Source organism: Centruroides vittatus, unplaced genomic scaffold (genome assembly GCF_030686945.1).
Source record: "Centruroides vittatus isolate TY-2023 unplaced genomic scaffold, ASM3068694v2 scaffold_1444, whole genome shotgun sequence".
Classification (NCBI taxonomy): domain Eukaryota; kingdom Metazoa; phylum Arthropoda; class Arachnida; order Scorpiones; family Buthidae; genus Centruroides; species Centruroides vittatus.
In genome coordinates this window covers 2,497,606-2,516,489 of record NW_027122679.1, presented here as the reverse complement: position 1 = coordinate 2,516,489, position 18,884 = coordinate 2,497,606, and the positions used below count along the sequence as shown (strand labels likewise).

General features: G+C 35.8%; 1 protein-coding gene across 1 annotated transcript in view; it reads left to right on the top strand.

The window, feature by feature from the left end:
• LOC136987070 (talin-2-like) overlaps window positions 1-15,607 on the top strand; it is a 56,763-nt gene extending 41,156 nt beyond the window's left edge. The window contains 11 exon segments of the mRNA XM_067284706.1: window positions 219-402; window positions 710-835; window positions 928-1,044; window positions 1,114-1,299; window positions 3,124-3,228; window positions 3,326-3,431; window positions 3,502-3,626; window positions 3,884-4,009; window positions 6,807-6,869; window positions 9,172-9,354; window positions 14,763-15,607. Of these exon segments, the coding sequence (XP_067140807.1) occupies window positions 219-402; window positions 710-835; window positions 928-1,044; window positions 1,114-1,299; window positions 3,124-3,228; window positions 3,326-3,431; window positions 3,502-3,626; window positions 3,884-4,009; window positions 6,807-6,869; window positions 9,172-9,354; window positions 14,763-15,020 (1,579 nt within the window). The 3' untranslated portion in view covers window positions 15,021-15,607.
• Window positions 15,608-18,884: the final 3,277 nt, after the last annotated feature.

The window sequence follows — 18,884 nt, the reverse complement described above, 5'->3', positions numbered from 1 at the left end:
TTTTCAAATAATTACATTTGATTTATTCTAAACTATTCCTGTTTCTTATTTAACAGTGCAATAGATTTGAAAGGCATTTTAATAAGAATTGATAGTCTCAGATTTAAGTTTTGATTAGTATATCTTACTCTGTTCTTTCAAGTTTTCTGTTTACATTTTAGATACATTAAATTGTATTAAAAATGATAAAAATTGCATTTTTGTAACATGCATTACAGAGAGAATATTTTGAAGACTGCCAGAACATTGGTAGAAGACACGAAAACGTTGGTGACCGGCGCGGCCTCCAGCCAGGAACAACTGGCCGTCGCGGCACAGAATGCCGTCGCCACCATCATACAGCTGGCCGAAGTGGTCAAGATGGGTGCGGCGTCTCTCGGATCGAATAATCCCGAGGCGCAGGTACGGCCATGGTCTTTCAAGATTGCATTTCTTCCTTTCTTTCATATTTAATTAAAGTCGCTAACTGTAAAACTTTGTATTTATACATCTTAAAATATTTCTTGGTATCTGCATCCTTCAAAAAAAACTGTTTTAAATATCTTTTCTACAACATTTTGGCGAATTGTCCAGTTTTACGTTTATTGTGTTTACAAAACATAACAGTGTAAACATACATCATTAATCTTACCGACGAGCAAGATTTATTGCGTTCTGACCAAATTGAAATTTTTCTGCAAATGCATGTTAATATGTAGTGATCTTATAGGTGTTGCTGATTAATGCCGTGAAAGATGTGGCCACCGCACTGGGCGACCTGATCCAGTCGACTAAAGTCGCTTCAGGCAAGAGCATCCACGATCCATCCATGCTCTACTTAAAAGAATCGGCAAAGGTGCGTGTAATTATCTCAATTTTTATGAAAAACCCTATGGAATCTTTTGTCCGGAATTGTTTCATTTATTTTTTCTTCTTCATTTCTTGCAGGTTATGGTGACAAATGTTACATCTCTTCTAAAAACTGTGAAATCCGTAGAAGATGAACATTCGCGTGGCACTCGAGCACTAGAGAGTACAATAGAGGCTATTGGACAAGAGATCAGAGTAAGAGATTGTTTGTAAAATTTCTTTTTTTGGGAAGCAATCTTTAGAATAACACGTTTGACCATTTAGGCCTTCGACTCGTCCGAGCCGCCTTCCAGAAAAGCCCTTCCCGAAGATCTGGTGAGAGCAACCAAACCGGTCACCCTGGCCACGGGCAAGGCGGTTGCCGCAGGAAATAGCTGCAAACAGGACGATATCATAGTCGCCGCAAACATGGGAAGAAAAGCGATAGTCGACCTGCTGACTACTTGCAAGGTGAATTTTTTTATAAATTTGTCAAAAATACGAAATTCTTTTCTATTTAAATTTACTAATACTGGATAATTGGTTGGATTTTAAAGTCAAGTGGATCTTTCAATTTCGGCAAGTCATGTACTGTTATTTCTGACATTATGCAATTACTTTATTCCACGAGCGTTGCATAAAGTGAGTCACTTTTTACACGGGAAAAATAATAATGCATTCCAATACAAAAAAAATACTTAAATTATCTAGAATTTAGATGATGATGATTTTTCAAATTACTCCATCTGTGACTAGTAACTTAATCAGATTACAAATAGTGTGTTGATTGTCTTTTCCTCAGTCCTTTGAAAGTTCTTGGTTGACAGATTGATGATTTTGGTTTTGTCGAAGAAACCACATTAGGAAATTTAAGGCAGAATGTTTTTGACACTTCGGATTTCATGGTTGCAGAAGACCGGAATGTGTACGTCATAGCTGCACGTGACAGTTGGTTTGTAAACATAGCCTTGATTATTTTGGTTTTTGAATTGCACTCTATGCAGAAATGCATTTACATAATTTTGCAAAGATTTACATAACAAAGGATGTACATATTTGTCTCTCGTCGATCTCTGTACAGTCGCAGTAGAGTAATTCAGATAGAAAAACTTATTTATGACAGAAATGCGAGTCAAATTACTTTTACTATATAATTTTATTTGGCCTTAACATACTCAATTAGATATTTTTTTGTAACGATGCAACAGATTAAAGTTTTGGCTTCCTCCAACTTTGATTTATTGCCATGTCAAAGAAAAACAAAAATATTACCGAAATTTGAATTTATTTTGCTGGGTTTTTTTTCTATTAAAACTTCTTTATTTTATTATTGTAGTACGGTTGGTAAAAATACAGTAGAGCATCGATTATTTGAATACCGATCAACCGAAACATTAGTTAACTGAAAACGTTCTCGTCTGCAAATTCAAATTTCCACTAGTGCTGTGGCAATGCAGCACTCTCCCCCTCTCTGCCAACCTAGACTGTAGGCCTAGTTTAATGAACTACATTATGTAAGGTATGTATTTGTAAGACCTGTGATACAAAATATATACAGTACAGTTTTGTATTTCAATACATTTTTTTGTAAATGATCAGTTATCCGAACACAGTCTCAAATTGTTTCAGATAATCGATGCTCTACCGTAATTGAAACTTTCGTTTTTCTTCTAAAAGATCGAGGGACGATGACGACAATTATTTTTAAATAATTCTTTTTTTGTCAAAATGCTCGAGAAACCAATTAAGTAAATTTAAATACATATCGAAATAATAATTTGCTTCTGATAGATTATTAAATAACAACAACAGTAGCAAGTATCACCAAGATTATTGTTATTAATTTTAATAAATTTTTTTGAGATATTTAATCTTTTTGAAAACTGTAAAGAGTATATGTAACATTTTATTTGTATTCTAAGTTTTCGTGAGTACCTGCATTAGCTCCGGAGTTCGGTCATTGGTCATTTCTTTGAGAAACTCCTACATCAGAAATTTGCCACAATCATTTAGAATTTCGTACTTGTCGAGGAGCAATTATGTAATTAATTAACTTAATACTTAATTTCCTCACTGGGTTAGTTAATAAAATCTAAAAGACCACCAAATTTTAAAATCACAATTAAAATTTCCATTTAATGATGGGTCTGTATTAAACCGAAAGTGGTCTTAGGTTTGCCGAATGGTATTTATGACGTTGGGTGTTACGGCATTTCGACTAAATCTGCCATTAATACCCTATTCCGGTATATTTTTTTAAAAGATAAAAATGTATGATATTTTTGCCATTGACAGGCCGCTGCATATTCTGCAGAGACTATTCATACCAGGACCAAGATCATGGATGCGGGACACCAGTGTGCCATTCATTACAGGGAACTGCTGCAGATGGTCCATCAGGTACGAGATGCTAATATTAATATTTTTCCCAGTGGCGTATCGATAAAAGTTTATTCGTTTGAGAATTACAATTATTTATATTTATGTATAACGTTAGGTTATCCAAAAACCTAGTCAGACGGGAAAGCAACAGCTCGTCATCATGTCGAGAACCATAGCCACTTCTCTCACAGAAGTGGCCAATGGGGCGGAGATGCTGAAAGGTATGATTACGAAATTTATTGTTTTAAGAAAAGATATCGGAATAAATTTAAATCTGATGTTTGGCATCAGGATCCGACTGGGTGGACCCGGACGACCCGACCGTCATCGCCGAGACGGAGCTCCTCGGAGCGGCCAACTCGATCGACGCGGCCGCCAAGAAGCTGGCAAGTCTCAAACCCAGGAGAAGCATCAGAGTAAGTCTTGCATCAAAATGATAAATTCCAGACGGATAGGGATCCAAATTACAACAGAAGGGACGACGGTTACGGCAAAACTATTCTCCTAATTGTCAGATATGTTTGATATTCTTGGTTGTGGCTTATATTCAACCAAGAATCAGACATATGCTGACAAGGAGGAGACTACACTACAGAAGTGTCATCGTCACGTAGAATTAAATTAGTCCTCGGAAATAGTCTCTAAGTTTATCGTCGCATTATGCTTCTTTCAGGAAACCGACGAGAGCATGAATTTCGACGAGATGATCCTGGAGGCGGCCAAGTCTATCGCTGCTGCTACCTCTGCCCTAGTGAAGGCTGCCTCGGCAGCTCAGAGAGAATTGGTTGCCGCAGGAAAGGTAGGCAAATCCACATTGTAGATTAGACCGGACTTCTTTATTGTATTAAATATACTTAACAAAGTAATTCAAACTTTATTTCTATTTACCTTTGGTGCCAAACAACTTAATTCATTTATTTAATTTTGGAATACGTGTCACAATGTTAAATTTTTAAGTTTAGTTTTATACATTAATAGGAACAAACTGCTTTATTTTATTTATTTTTCAATACTTCCAAACAATAAGCATAGACAAACAGTATTGTAATTTTAAAAAATGTAAAATCAGTTATTTTATTAATTGCACCAAATTCAAAGTTACATTATATATATATGATTAAAGAAAATCCACACCTTTCTCACACTTTCCAACAGTAACTGTTAAATAAACAAACTGTTTAATATAACATTAACTCAAACAAAATCCGAACCATAAGCTAACTAACTTAATTACTGTTGCTTAAAACTGACGTTAAATTACTTTTTCTGACATCAAAAAAGTACTAATCGTAGTCTTTTGTTTCCTTTAGTTAATTTTGGGTCTCTTAAATAATCGTCAAGAAACCAAAGTTTTAATCATTTCCCTCACTCCCTTGACCTACGAATGGGTCAAACGACGAAAACTTTAATTGTTATTGGAATTACAATGTTTTTGAAAACACACTCCTACCCTCAAAAATAAGTCTATTTTTATGAAGTAAACCATCGCTAACTCGGATAAACCTTTTCAAAAAATTGCACGGTAATTTACAATTTCTTGACAATGGAAAAATTACGATCGATGAGTGTTTTTGATACCGTGCATTATATTATTATACTTGGTAAGTTACTAAACACTACGTTGCCGTATACTTTACTGTCATAAAAAATTTTTTAGCTCATTTCCTGTAATAAATTCAGCAGTCTAATCTCTTCCTTTTAGTTTAGGTTTGAAGCCCTCTTAAAGCATCTTAATGAAAACAGATCTGTCCCAGTGCTCCAGCCATTGCTGTTGTGATCTGGAGAGAGGATTATTGTTTAATGAGTAGGAAGTGGGAAGTGCATATACCACCCTCAATCTTTCAATCTTTGCAACATTCACAAATGCATCTTGTGTGGAAATCCCGGTTACTGACACCTTAGCAATAGTACATTCCTGCGAAAATTTGTCAAGAGCTGCAAACGATAGGTGCATTCATAAACATGATGATGATTATTGCAGATGAAATTGGATCAGAATGGTGTAGGTGAAACATAGCTTCGTCGTTGACAGTGACAGTGTTATAATTAGGCAGGTGCACGGGCACAGGGCCCGGGACAAAAAGAGGGGTCTCTAAAATGGAGTACCAAAAAATTATCATTATTATATTTATAAGCCAGCAACGTCATTGCCTTTGGCTGGTTATTTATTAATCCATCCTTATGTAATTTTAAATTTTGCCTCCTGCGGGCACTGATTTTATAAAGTTTTTGGTTAAAATAAAAGTAACTAACCCTTTCTATTGTATTTGGTACTTTATTTTATTTCCAGTAAAAAAGAGGGAATCAAGAATAATCTTGTACAGAGCAAATGAAAAGCTAATTATGGCACTGATCATGATTGTCAACTCTGAAAAAGACAACAATTGTTGGTTTACCAACAGGCTGTGCCACTTAATGCTAATACTGTGTTTTCTTGATTCTAATGCCACTGAATGCGATGTGCATCCAATTCATTGCCAATAATCACATTTACATGCACATGGATGGAAGCACACCACAACTATGCAAGATCTCACATTGCTTGTACAGTTGTGGAATACTTAAGCAACACCAATGTCGATTATTTTCCTAATCCACCCTACGGCCTGATTCCACTCTCTGCAACATCTTGTTATTCAGAAACACTTTCCATTTTTGTCCACAGACACCAGAATCCATTTCAAAAGACTACTACTGCCTCTCTTTGGACAATGACGGAAGTGCCAGACAAATATATTTGATTGCATGACAATTATTTTGAAAAGAACAAACTTTGGACAATTTTTCCCATGGCACATCTCAATTAAGTTCATGGCAATTTTTTTTATTGAAGGCTTGTATATCATCTCTTTCGATCCATAGTAATATTACACTTTTTATTTGCATTCGGCCATTCTCTTACAAATGATTTCATAATTTCCAACAATTTTTTATTATAATTTCTTCTCTAGTGAGCTGCCCATTGTTTGTGCATTGTACAGTACATACCAATTTTCAGAAAAAGGTCAAATTGCACTTTAGCTTCTTTCCAACTTTACTAAAATATCTCCTATCTTTCTGGCATCGAATGCACAGTTTTATTCCAGACAGAATGTCTAGTCTACATTTTCAAAATTGGTATCGGTTTTTTCTTCTTTCTGTTCTGTAACAAGACGTCCTCGCCCTTTCGGTAGTAGTCATTAGCCCTTAGCCTCATTTATACAATAAGATGTGCACCGAGTATCATTTAGATTTTTTTTATAATTATAAATATTGGCCGGCCATGTGCGAGGTTCTGTATTAGCTTTTGAACTGCAGCTAAGGAAGTAATTGCTTCTCGTTCTTTTGAAATGGTCTATCGGATAAAAAGTCTAAGAACTGATAAATTCTAAGGCTACTTATATTAAGAATTTTAATGTATTGTTCTACAAAATTTGCATTTTGAAAAATAAACGTTAAAGTTTGCAAAACTTGGAACCACATTTACAAACCAAAAAAATCAAAATACTGCTTATTTGTAAACACTATGTATGGCTTAGAAAATTTCCTTTTTGTTTTCAGAAATATATCTCTCTTATTTTAAACTTATTATTTCATATTTAAATTTGTTTGTTTAGGTGGGAGCCCATCCCCTGTACACGTCCGACGACGGTCAGTGGTCGGAAGGTCTCGTTTCTGCCGTAAGTACCGATTTATTATTTCCTCTTTTTAAAATGATATTAAAGGTAAACAAGATAAAACTTGCAAAAGCCTCTCTTTTCTCTAAGAAAGCCACAAAAACCATAAAAACCAACATGGTAAGAGAAACTCCTGACTGCAAATACCTGTATTTCTTTAATAGTTTGAAGAATCGATATTATGATCTGCAGAACATTATCGAAATTGAATGCAATGCAAGAATTTTGAATAATTTGTCTACCCAAATATTTACACAAGTAAATTAGTTTTATCGCTACCAGAATCTTTTTAAAGAATAAATCAAACTTCTGCAAATGTTACATTAAAATGTTAAAATGTCGAGGTATAATAAACTCTTGTTTCTGATCTTTATATTGCATCAAGCATTTCACACGGAATGTGGAAAAATGTCAGCTAAATAAAAAGTCACGAATTTCATTGCCGTCGGCACTTAAGAGAATTACGCCGCGCGAATCGTGACGGCAAACAAATACACGATTAAAGTAATGGTAATTTTGTATGCTTTACAAATTCCAGTCGACGTAACAGGAGCAAAACAAGGAGGAATCGGCTAAAACAGTAGTTTAGTGGCTTAAAAAGCTAAAATTAATTGCACATAACCTTTAGCTTATTTTGAGTTTAAAACAGTACTAAAATAAACACACCAAATTTAAAAGATGAGCATTCAAAAATGTTGTTATCGAGAAAAATAAAAGTGATGGAACGTATCTGCGTAAAATCATAATTTTGTCATAATGCAATAAATATCAAATTTAATTTTTCTTTATGCTTAAGCGTAATGTTGTTATAATTTGGAAAGAATTCAAAAAGACTAGTGATTAGTAAACCTATTACATTTGAGCAATGGGTAGATATATGTAATAGCGCTCAATATTCGTTAAGTGCTATCTACTTGTTATCTGTTAGCTATTTATTACTGACAAGGAAAGGCATCAAATTATTGTGAGATTTTGTGATTCACTTATATAGAAAGTTATAAAGTGTAGATATCTATTGGAATGATCCTTTAAAAAAATGTTTTTTTGACTAACTGCAAAAATGCTCTTAATTTTAAACTTTCATCTTTTGTTATGTACCAATAATAGTTATATCTGCTTGTTGTAATTTGTAAAATGACCATAAAAATTTTATATACTTTTGTCTGAAAGTAAGTGTAATCATAGACTCTATAAATATGCAATGGCGTGGCTTTGTTTCTGTTGCAGCAAACCAGCAAGGATGGTTTGTTGCAATTTTACTGTGTGATACCAAAACTGATGATGCCACAGAGACAATTTTATGAAAGGATAAAAGCGGGCCGGTCGTGGATGCTTAATTGGGAGTCCGAACATGCTGCAGTGTGTCGTATCATCATATATCTGGGCACAGAGCCCAGATATATGATGATGAGTGGAAAGTGGACATCCAAGAGTTACTCCTTCATGGTACTGCTATTTGATGTTAATAGCGCACTGTAACAAAAGAATATTCTTTAGGCAGGAGGCTTTGAACGAATGGTCAGATGTGGTGCAATGTGTTCTATTGAATCCTGTGCACAGAAGAGCCCATTTAAAATGGTGTCGAAATCATCGGGACAATGTTCTGTTTACAGACTGTACCTAGACTCCTCGGAAATCTGGAGAGAGTGGAAAACCCGATATAGTCGCCAAAAGAGACCGCAATATCACCAACTGCAAACCAGTTCGGGGCACTGCAGACGCAGATTTTGTTTTTATGGATGTTAATGCTCACACATTCACTGACAACTTTAATGACAAGGCAAAGATACTTTGTCTTCAATTTAATAAACTGAACAGCCAGCAAGATTTTGAAACCTATATTCCATAGACCACATGCAAGATGCCACAGCAAGACTAGTTACATTTGATTGGCATCTACCGAGAACGCTCAAAGATGCTCTCTGCTCCCAATGGCAGAACAAAATAACTGATACTAGCAATAGAGGAACAGCATTTGCACATGTGGGAGGCATTAGTCGTTTTCTGTACAAAAGATCTACAACAGTGCTTAGCACTTCTTATTTTTTGGTTTGACATAATTCAAATTAAATTATTTCTTTTCAATTGTTTTGTTTCCTAAAGAATATAATGTTCTGCACCGTACCAATCAGTAGTTCCAGTAATGTAGGCCAAATTAACAATTATGCTTAATTTTTGAACACAAGCATATATTTTCAGGGTGCAACATCAATTTATAAACCTAAGTTTGCAATATGTTAGATTCCATTTATATTAACTGTTTTCCTTTGTGAAAGTTAAGTTTGACATTAATTTGTCATTTCAGGCAAGATTGGTGGCTGCCGCCACTCACAGTCTGGTTGAAGCCGCAAACTCGTTGGTGCAGGGTCACGCTTCTGAAGAAAAACTTATCTCTTCCGCCAAGCAGGTGGCCAGTTCAACCGCACAACTCCTGGTGGCTTGCAAAGTGAAGGCAGATCCTGATTCTCAGTCGACCAAACGTTTACAGGTAAATAGAATAGACTTTGTAACACAATTCTATTATGTTCAAATCTTTTATTTTATAAACAAGTTCTCACCAGTAACAGCTCCACAGGACTGTAGGGGCCTCAAAAATAAATACCGTTCCTATTAGGTAGGTTGCTTGCCATGCACCTTAACACAACTGCACCATTAAACAGTGTAGTGCCACCTCCCACATGGAGAAAGGCCACTGCATCATTTAACGGTGCCATCACAGGAGGGTGTGGGACGGGAATTAGTTACTGAGTTGAATCATTTCTTAATATGGAAATTTTAACTTTAATATGGAAAAAAAAAATTTTAAAGTTTCATAACATTCTGAAAAATATTGAGCATAACAAGCAGAAGTATAGTGGTGCCGTATACTTTGAATTTAATTTGTTCCAGGAGGTTGTTCAAAGTCCGAATCAATTTTCTCCCATTAGAAATAATGGCAGATGAATTAATCTGTTCTGAGACCCTAAACGGTACCTATTTCGATAAAGTTAATTTAAGGTAAAGATAACATAAATAAATGCTCTAAATAATAAATTAAAACATAAGAACAATAAATAAAATATGTAAATACTGTACCTTAGTTGAGGAGTGATGTCCCATTTCCTAAGGTAGCTTGCTTGGCTTTCTTGCAAATAATTCTCTCTGGAGATGATATCACTAGCCAATTGCTTCTCATTTATCCACACTAGGAGGAGTTTTTCAGTCTCCTGTTATCACACCTTTAGCCACACTCGCTATTTTTATTGCTTCCTTGTTCTTAACAATGATGCTGTGTGCATCATTGTTAACACGACATCTTAAACATGGCCACCAGATCCTCACACGTGTATCACTTTCATGCTTTGCAATGCAAGTTCCTTTTTCACCACAATCCCCCTTCCTCTTAGGTTTTGTTGGTTAATAGGTAGAAGTTGTATGTATAATCAAACATATCAAAAATAAAGTGAAAAAAAGACTGAAAACACAAAGCATGAAACTTATACATGTGTGGCAATCTGGTGGCCACAACATTTGAGATGCCAAAGTTGACTGACTTCGACATCTCAAACATTGTACCATTTTTAAGAACAAGGAAGCAAAAAAAGCAATAATTGTGGCTAAGGATGTGACAATATTGACCTCCAAGAGACCGCACATTATTGAGAAAATGGAAAAAACTCCTCATAGTGTGGGATAAATGAGAAGTAATTGGCTGACAATATCACCCTAGAGAGAATTATTTGTGAGAAAGCCAAGCAAGCCATGTAGTAACCTTAAGAAATGGGATATCACCACTCCTCAACTATAAGGTACAGTAAAATTTCTAAAGAGAAAACTGATTGAGTTCCAAAGGCCTCCTGGGATGAATAAAATTCAAAGTATGAAGCAGCACTGTATTTTATGAAACTTAGGTATCCTGCCTTATGAGACATTGAAACTCAACACCAATATATACTTACATATATGAAGTACAAAATTAGTTTATAACAGACTTTAAACAACATTTTACACACACACAAGTTTTTCACAAATCATGTACCACAGGAGATTGTGTAGAGAAGCATCAGGGGCAAATGTATAGTGTATTGGTTATACGACAAATCACTTTAACTAATGTAGACCCAGCTTGCGTTCTGTGACTCTGCAACTAGGTATGTTGTGAGGATTGAACTTGTTCTATTTAATATGTGAAATGTTGCCAGTTTTTTTTATTATTGTTGCATCTAATTTTATTTAAATGAAAGTAAAAACAACTTAGAATTTAATTATTAATAATGGTGGTAAAGTAACCCAATTCATTACAGCGATCATTTGGCTTAGTAAAAACATTAAAAAATTGGTAATGTGTTGTGTTCTTGCTATCGTCTGCATATTGGGAATTAAAAATTACAAGTTCAATCTTCACAACACACCGGTTAGTTCAGAACTGTGCAACTGGGCCTACATTAGTTAGATTCAACCACAGACGAACTTTGTGCTATTAATTTCCGTTTGGCAGTATTATAGACCCAAAATTTTGCAATGTACTGTATAACCAGTACACTATACACTGGCCTGCTATGACACACAACTTATGACGAACCACTTATACACAAGTTGTTACTCTGTGGTTGTTTGTACCGGGATAATTGTAAGTCCGCGAATAAACGTTACAAATATGAAACAAAAAACAAAACTTCTGTATACAATTAAATAATCCTTTATTACTCCCGGAACACGGTTCTTTTCTTTCGTATTTACAATAAGATCCCAACTTGAGTATTCCCGCTGGGGAAAGGGGAGGTCGCCACTTATTCGCATACAAGCAATGATACACGCGCACGTAACATAAAACTTTTATACACAACTTAAAAACTAAACTTAATGACTAATTTAAAACTAACCTTATAGCTATCTTAAAACTAATAAGGAAAGGAAACAGATAGACCTAGGAAAGTAAAGAAAAGATGGAAAGGCAGATAGAAAGTACCCGGGGTCCAAGTGGTTTAGTCGATATCCTTAATGATTTGTGTTCTCACAATCGTGATCTCCTTTCTGTCTCTACTGAACCAGCAGTTCGATGTCTAGGATCTCCAATTCTCCCAGTGTCCTATAGACCCTCGTACCTCTTCACGTTCTCTGGTCTTGGCAGGTCCTCTCTCTCGGCTGCAGTCCCCTTTCTTCCACTCTCTCTTGAATCTGGAGCACTGCTTACGACGTCTGTTCCCTCCGAGGTCCAGCCAAAAAGTGATCGTTCTTCTACCCTTTAGTCCTCAGGGGTTCCTCTTTTCTTTTGTTCACACTCCCCCTTAGTTCTTAGAAGGGGTAATCCTGCCCTCCAGCGATAACAGTTATATTGTTTAGACAAAGAATAAAGGAACAGAAATAAGAGAATAGAAATGAAGGAAGAAGGAAGATAGAAAATATATGTGTATTTACAACTTATGAACTATATATATACATATAAACAAAATATGGCTGACGGCCACAACTCAGTACTCCATCTTAGACAGCACAGTTGCCACTGGTTCTGGCTAAATAATTGCAAAACACAAAATGGTGTAATCTAGTGGCCGACGTGTGGCAAAAATGACTTTATACAAAATAGTTTAGAGCACATTTAGTCAAAAGTGTTTTTTCAGAAGTTTATGAAGGTCCTGATGCAACTTGATCAAACAAAACAATTTGCATAAAGACATTTTTTACCCAAGGGAAGCAGTCCGTCGACTCAAGTATGCCTAAATCCACCAGATGGATTCTTGCTCAGAGGGCGAAACATTTTCTTGCGCGCACGAGTTGCCAGTGTAGCAGAAATCCCACTAGATCTAGTGTGAATATTGAAATTTAGCCAAAACGCCGACGGGTAATAAAACATTCATTGAAATTTTTTTGAGGATTAATGGAAACATAGCAGGGTAAACATTTCTTAAATAGTTTTATCACTCTCGCAAAAAATATCTACTCTTTCGCTACACGGACTATAACAACCGAACCCGAAAACACGTGCTAGGCGAAAGCATGGAATGGTAGGAAGAGTAATTTTTCGGTTGAAAACATTTCTAATAGGCTAACGTCATTAATGCATTTATCTTCCACTGCCAAACTATAACAAAGTATTGTAAAAATCGAAAAACCCTTCCGAAACTTAAAAGTTACACATTCCAAAAATACATCAGCCATTATAAAAGAAGGCTTTGTATTTTGCTAGTGAGTTCCAAATTATACCATTCCTTTTCCACACTAACAAGTAAGAGTTTTTTTTCAAATTACAGTCTGTTAATTAATTATAAGTGCATTTAATTTTCTGAAGTACGAAAAAAACTGTTAACATTTTTTAAATCAAACTCGAAAAATCATTAATTATAGACACTTCGCTGATACTACACAAATTTTTAGCAGAGTCCATAGATATACTGGTCTCTCGGCTACGTTCTAAAGTAGAGTTAATGCGTCCGGTTGGCGATAGCTGGCACTCGAGTCACTTTATCCATTGGGTCGGTAGGTAGTTTACCGTTTGCAAGCATTTTTATAATTTTTTTCTACGAGAAAAAGAAACAACAGCATGCCAAATAAGTGTTTCGTGACCGGGTGTAAGTCTGGTTACTCAATACGTGACTCGCATTTTGACAAAAGATTTCCAATTAAGAATTATGTGCATATAATACAAGGGTAAAAGAGTTGAAATTACAGATGGAAAATGATATTTTTTAATTTTTAATTACGGTTTTAAATGTCTCATTTTAAAACTGTTATGTCGCTATGTATTGTGTACGCAAGTTTTCTCTTTCTGTATACAGCATATCTGTTTAATAGATAGGTGCATTTGCATTTTGCTACATTATGTTCCATTGCATATCTGTGACAATATAATTGGGATAATCACGGCTTAACCTCTAAATGCATTTAAGCAGCCACAGAAATTTAATTCGGATAAAGGCAAACTTTATTTTTTCAAATAATTTATTAATTTTAATACTATGTAAAGTACATAATTTTATTTGATTCGGTAATAATAAATAGTATTCGGGATATCATACGCAATGTATTTTTGACACACGAAATTGCTTTTCTTTTCTTACGACATTCGCATTGTATCTATATATTTTAGCAGTTTATAAGATATTCTGCACCATTAAAAGTAGAATATGAACGCATGATTATCGATAGCCTACTCCTCACATCTTTATATGTAGTTAGGTGTACATATGTGTATGCTTGATATTTTAGTCATATATACAATATATATGACTAAAATATCAAGTAACATTTCTTTTAGACCCCGTATTGTTGCTATTACTGTCAATATCTATCTGTCTGTAAATACGAAAACTGATTTTTAATCCTTCTCTCTCTAATCTGTTCTTAACCTTTTTTGTCTCAACTTTAGTTACTCTCCATCTTATAAATAAACACAATATCAATTATAAATAACATATACTATAGCTCCTTTGTCACCGACTGCATTTTTCAGTAATTCGCCTAATATTAATAATAAAAAAAAAATAATAAAAGACAAGGGCTTAAACCGGGATACACGCCAAAATCCACTCTAAATCCCCTTTTTGTAACACTTGAACCTATCCCAACTCTTGTCTTAATATTTCTATGCATAACCATAATTAAATTTATTTAATTCTCATAAATCGCATTTTCTTCCCGACTCGGAAATAATTCACCGAGTGCATCCCATATTACAAATAATCTTTTAAAAGGACAAAAGCAATTTCGAACGTTTACATCCCGCTCTGTATACGCTCGAGCTAAACCTTGGCCTGAAAGCGATTACGGCGCTCGAAGTGGCAGAAATATTTATTACTCCACTTTCGTAGCATTACGGCCGAGACCGGCATTGGCGATTTTTCAGGTTTGAATTTAAAAAATGTTAAGTCTTTTTTAAACCCCGGAAACTCTAATACATTTTGGCATTTGCGGACGCAGGCTGCCGGAAACGCGGTGAAGAGAGCGACGGACAACCTGGTGAAAGCGGCGCAACAGGCGATAGAGCATGATGAAGAGCGAAGTCTGATCATCAACAAGAGGATGGTGGGAGGAATCGCCCAGGAGATCGTAGCCCGGGAGGAGATCCTGAAGAAGGAGAGGGAACTGGAAGAAGCCAGGGAGCGTCTGGCCGCCATCAGGCGGGCCAAGTACGGAAACAGACCGGCCGACGACTACCACGGTTACGGTTCCTCCTAGGCCGCCCGAAACACCGGGCAACCACAAATTTTAGTTAGATTTTCCTTTGTATTATTATTATTAACTCGTCCGCTAAAATAGTTTATTTAAGAGAATTATGGTCGTTAATCGTTGACTAATATTTAATCCGAGCCGTTAACTCTGTTGTATTTTTCGGATATTAAAAAAGAAGAAAGTTACCGTTGAACGTTGCGACATATTTTACCCGACCTGTATATAAAATATACGTACGAGAGTCGTTAGCGACTGCCGGGGAAGAAGCCCGATATCAAGCAAGACGTCCTTTTGCCGCGCGTGCCGCTTACGCCGGCCGTTCATTTACGTGTCGCGTGCGAAACGTTGCGTATTCCGTTTTTTTTTTCTATTATTATTATTATTATTATTATTATATTATTTAACAGAGAATATTTACATATCAACAGATTATTATACTAATCGTTAACGCATATCGAAGAATTGGTGGGGTGTCTCTCTCTTACCGGCGTTTTATTACGATGTTTATTTTATCCAGATGGCGTTAACGGCCGTGCTACGAAATTCTCTTCTGTACGTCATTTCCGTTTAATAAAGGCTTGATTTCGTTTGTACTTCGACCTTGCCACATTTATTTTCGGCCAAAGCGACGACGACCGCGACGGTACGCGACGGATAAAGATCGGCGACCGCATTGGCGATTTTTTTCGATAGATAAATTTTTGCAGCCGCGGCGCGACGTGGCGTGGTGCGACGCGCGGCCAAATTTTGAAAGGAAGGCCAACTCGAATATCGGAATTGGAACGAATGATGGAAATTTCCACGAAAATAATCACGTCGAAAGGACATTTACGTCGTTAATTAACAATACAGTAGAGCATCGATTATCCGACCCCCGATTAACCGACCGCGTTCTAGTCGGCAAATTCAAATGTCCGCTAGTGATGTGGCGCTACAATATTGGTTATGTCTTGGCTACTTTAATATTATTTTTGTTAAATTTTTGCGTGTTTTAGCTGGCAGCACTGGCTCGACCACGAAAGGGAGGCTAGTATTTAAACCAGGCCTAATACACTATACTAATAATGTATTTTTTCATACTTTTCGGTTATCCGACCAACCCCAGTCCCCAATTAAGTCGGATAATCGATGCTCTACTGTAATTAATTTTTAATAAAATCTCGCGACAGATGGCGCCAGACGCGATTTTTAGTATCCGAGGAGAATAACATTAAAGAAGCCGTTTTAAGAAGAAAGTTTAAAGAAAAGTCTTTTTTTAAGAATCTTTCTTCCGATAGAATATATATTCCACTTCCGTTAGTAATTATAATAAATCCTGGTCAATGAGTATATGGAAAATTTTTAAAAAACCTGCAAAAACAAACTGCGAGTTTTTCTCTGGAAAATAAACAAACTTTCGACGAAATTCTAAAGATTTTATTACAATTTAAATACTTAGATAAATACGCGCGATAGCGACCACGTGACTTACGACGCGAGGTAAACAAAAACCACGCGGGCGCGGCTAATTTACATATCCAGGCGGCGATAATAAAAAACTGATTATATCGAACGATACAAGATTATTATTTATCGAAATAGCTTTTTATATTATTTACGTAATTAAGTAATTAAAAAAAAGCCAGCGGAATTCGACGTTTTCTGCGGTGTGTCACGTCCGATACAGTGCCGTCTTTAGAACGTAAGGGGCCCTTGGCCAGAAGAATGTTGGGGGCCCCCATGAAGAAACAGAATCAATACTAGATTACAGACCTAGGGGTCGCTGGTGTAGCTAGTACGGGCGAGACCGGTTACGGATATCGTGCTATCACCCTTTTAACATATCCCAGAAAATCTGTTGACCTTTTTTTTATTTTTATTTTAGCCAGTGAGATTTTTTCACCCTTTACTCAACACTTCACACTACGTGTTGGAGGAGTAATTTCAATCGTATTATCAATGGTTTCTTCATTTCAAGTAACCTATTTGTTTTCTTTGTAACTTTATTACTTTCGGATTCGGGGGCCCCTACGACCTCGGGGCCCTCCCCTAAAGACGGCACTGGTCCGATAGTCGGCAGTTGACTCGTCTTGGCGACGATTTTGACCGGCAGAAGGTAAGCTCAGTTATTTTAATGTCGCCGTTTTACAAAGAAATGAAGAAAATAAATATAAAGTTAGCACCAAAATATGAAAATGACAATCTCGAATAACAAATAAAAGAAAAAGACAAGCTGATGAAAATACAGAAGAAACCAAAAACGTATTTATGAAATACCATGTACTGTACTTGCAAAAATCCATATACTTACATTGGGGAAACAAAACGGAAATTTAAAATACGAATAAAAGAACATATAGCTGATATGAAGCATCAAAGAATGCAATCTGTCTTCCATGATCACTGCCTAATAAATAACTGCAATATTGATAAGGATAACACCAAAATTCTGTACAAAGAAAAAGACATATAATAGAAAGTTCAAAGAAAGTGTAGCTATACTTAACTGAAAAAATTGTATCAATAAAAACATAAGTATAAATATAAATAAAAACTGGCTAAATATACTATAAACAAAAATCCTAATACTTTCGTCCAAAAAACACCACCAGAGGGCTTGGATTCGTTTCAACCCCTCTCCACGTCATTATGTAAATTTGAACTATCGCACAATCCAAACACCGCTCAATAGAAGAAAGTTTGGTAAAAGTTTATCCTTTAGACACCAACGTTTTTCCTCTTAATTATATTTATAATAGAGACATACATGCCAGACATGTCCAAAACACATCGAATATATGAAGGACAACTCATTTAAAAAACGCTATAAACAAAAAATCATAGGACTGCTTACCGACTATGCACCGCCATCGCTTAAGCTTGTATTGGTCGTGGAGCTGCACATTGGAGGGCGGACGCGCACACAGCGTGTCACGTGACCTGGATTCGACGTCAGTCGCTCACGTGACTACATCTCTGACGCGTTTCCGGACAACTTTTTCTTGTGGCGGAAGAATTCGTTCTGTTTGCACTATACCTCGCAGGCGTCACGTGATAGAGTAAAGACACCCTACGGTGCCCACATTAATAGCGGTGGCTCCGCCGGGCTGCTGTTTGTAGACATTTGCGAACGACGGTGAAAAAGAGAGGCATCCGTAATATCGTAATCTATAATTTTAAAATATGCCTTTTTAAAGAGAAAATTTAAAAGATGGATTCCAATAGCATCCAAAGTAGCTGAGAAAAAACTCGAGACGACACTTATATATATTGACGTGCATTTTCACAACTTGTAAATTTTCATTCATAAAACTACATAATGGACACAAAAACCCGCGTGGACAGCCCGCGGACCAGTTTGACGAACTTTGCTTAGTTACGCTTCCCTAACACCGTAACATTCTATAACGAAATTCGCAAGCTAAGGTTTGACAACGACGATTTATTTTTCGAGATTAACTTGTTAAAAATTGAACAATCAAATTACTTTAAAATTCAGATTAAATGTTTATATAACTACAAATTTATAAACACGTATGTTTCACATAGCCTAACTAATCCTTTAAATTTAAAAATGTAAAGTTACATAACAATAATTTATATGTAAGATGTGGATCAATAGGCTACTACATAAAGACTTTTCTGTTTGGTAATGTTTTGCTTAAAATAAGTCTAGTTTAGAACGTGGATAAGAATATGCCGACAATAAAACTATTTCGTTACTAAACAGTACATCTTTATATTTCACCTAAAAAAGATAAAAGTAATAGGAATAAAAAATCTAACCATGGACTAGCCCAATGAATATTGTAATTAATATCTTAGTTTGGTAAGATACAGCTTCACTCACGGGAACAATGCGTAACGAAATTTCATATCGGTGATTGAAAA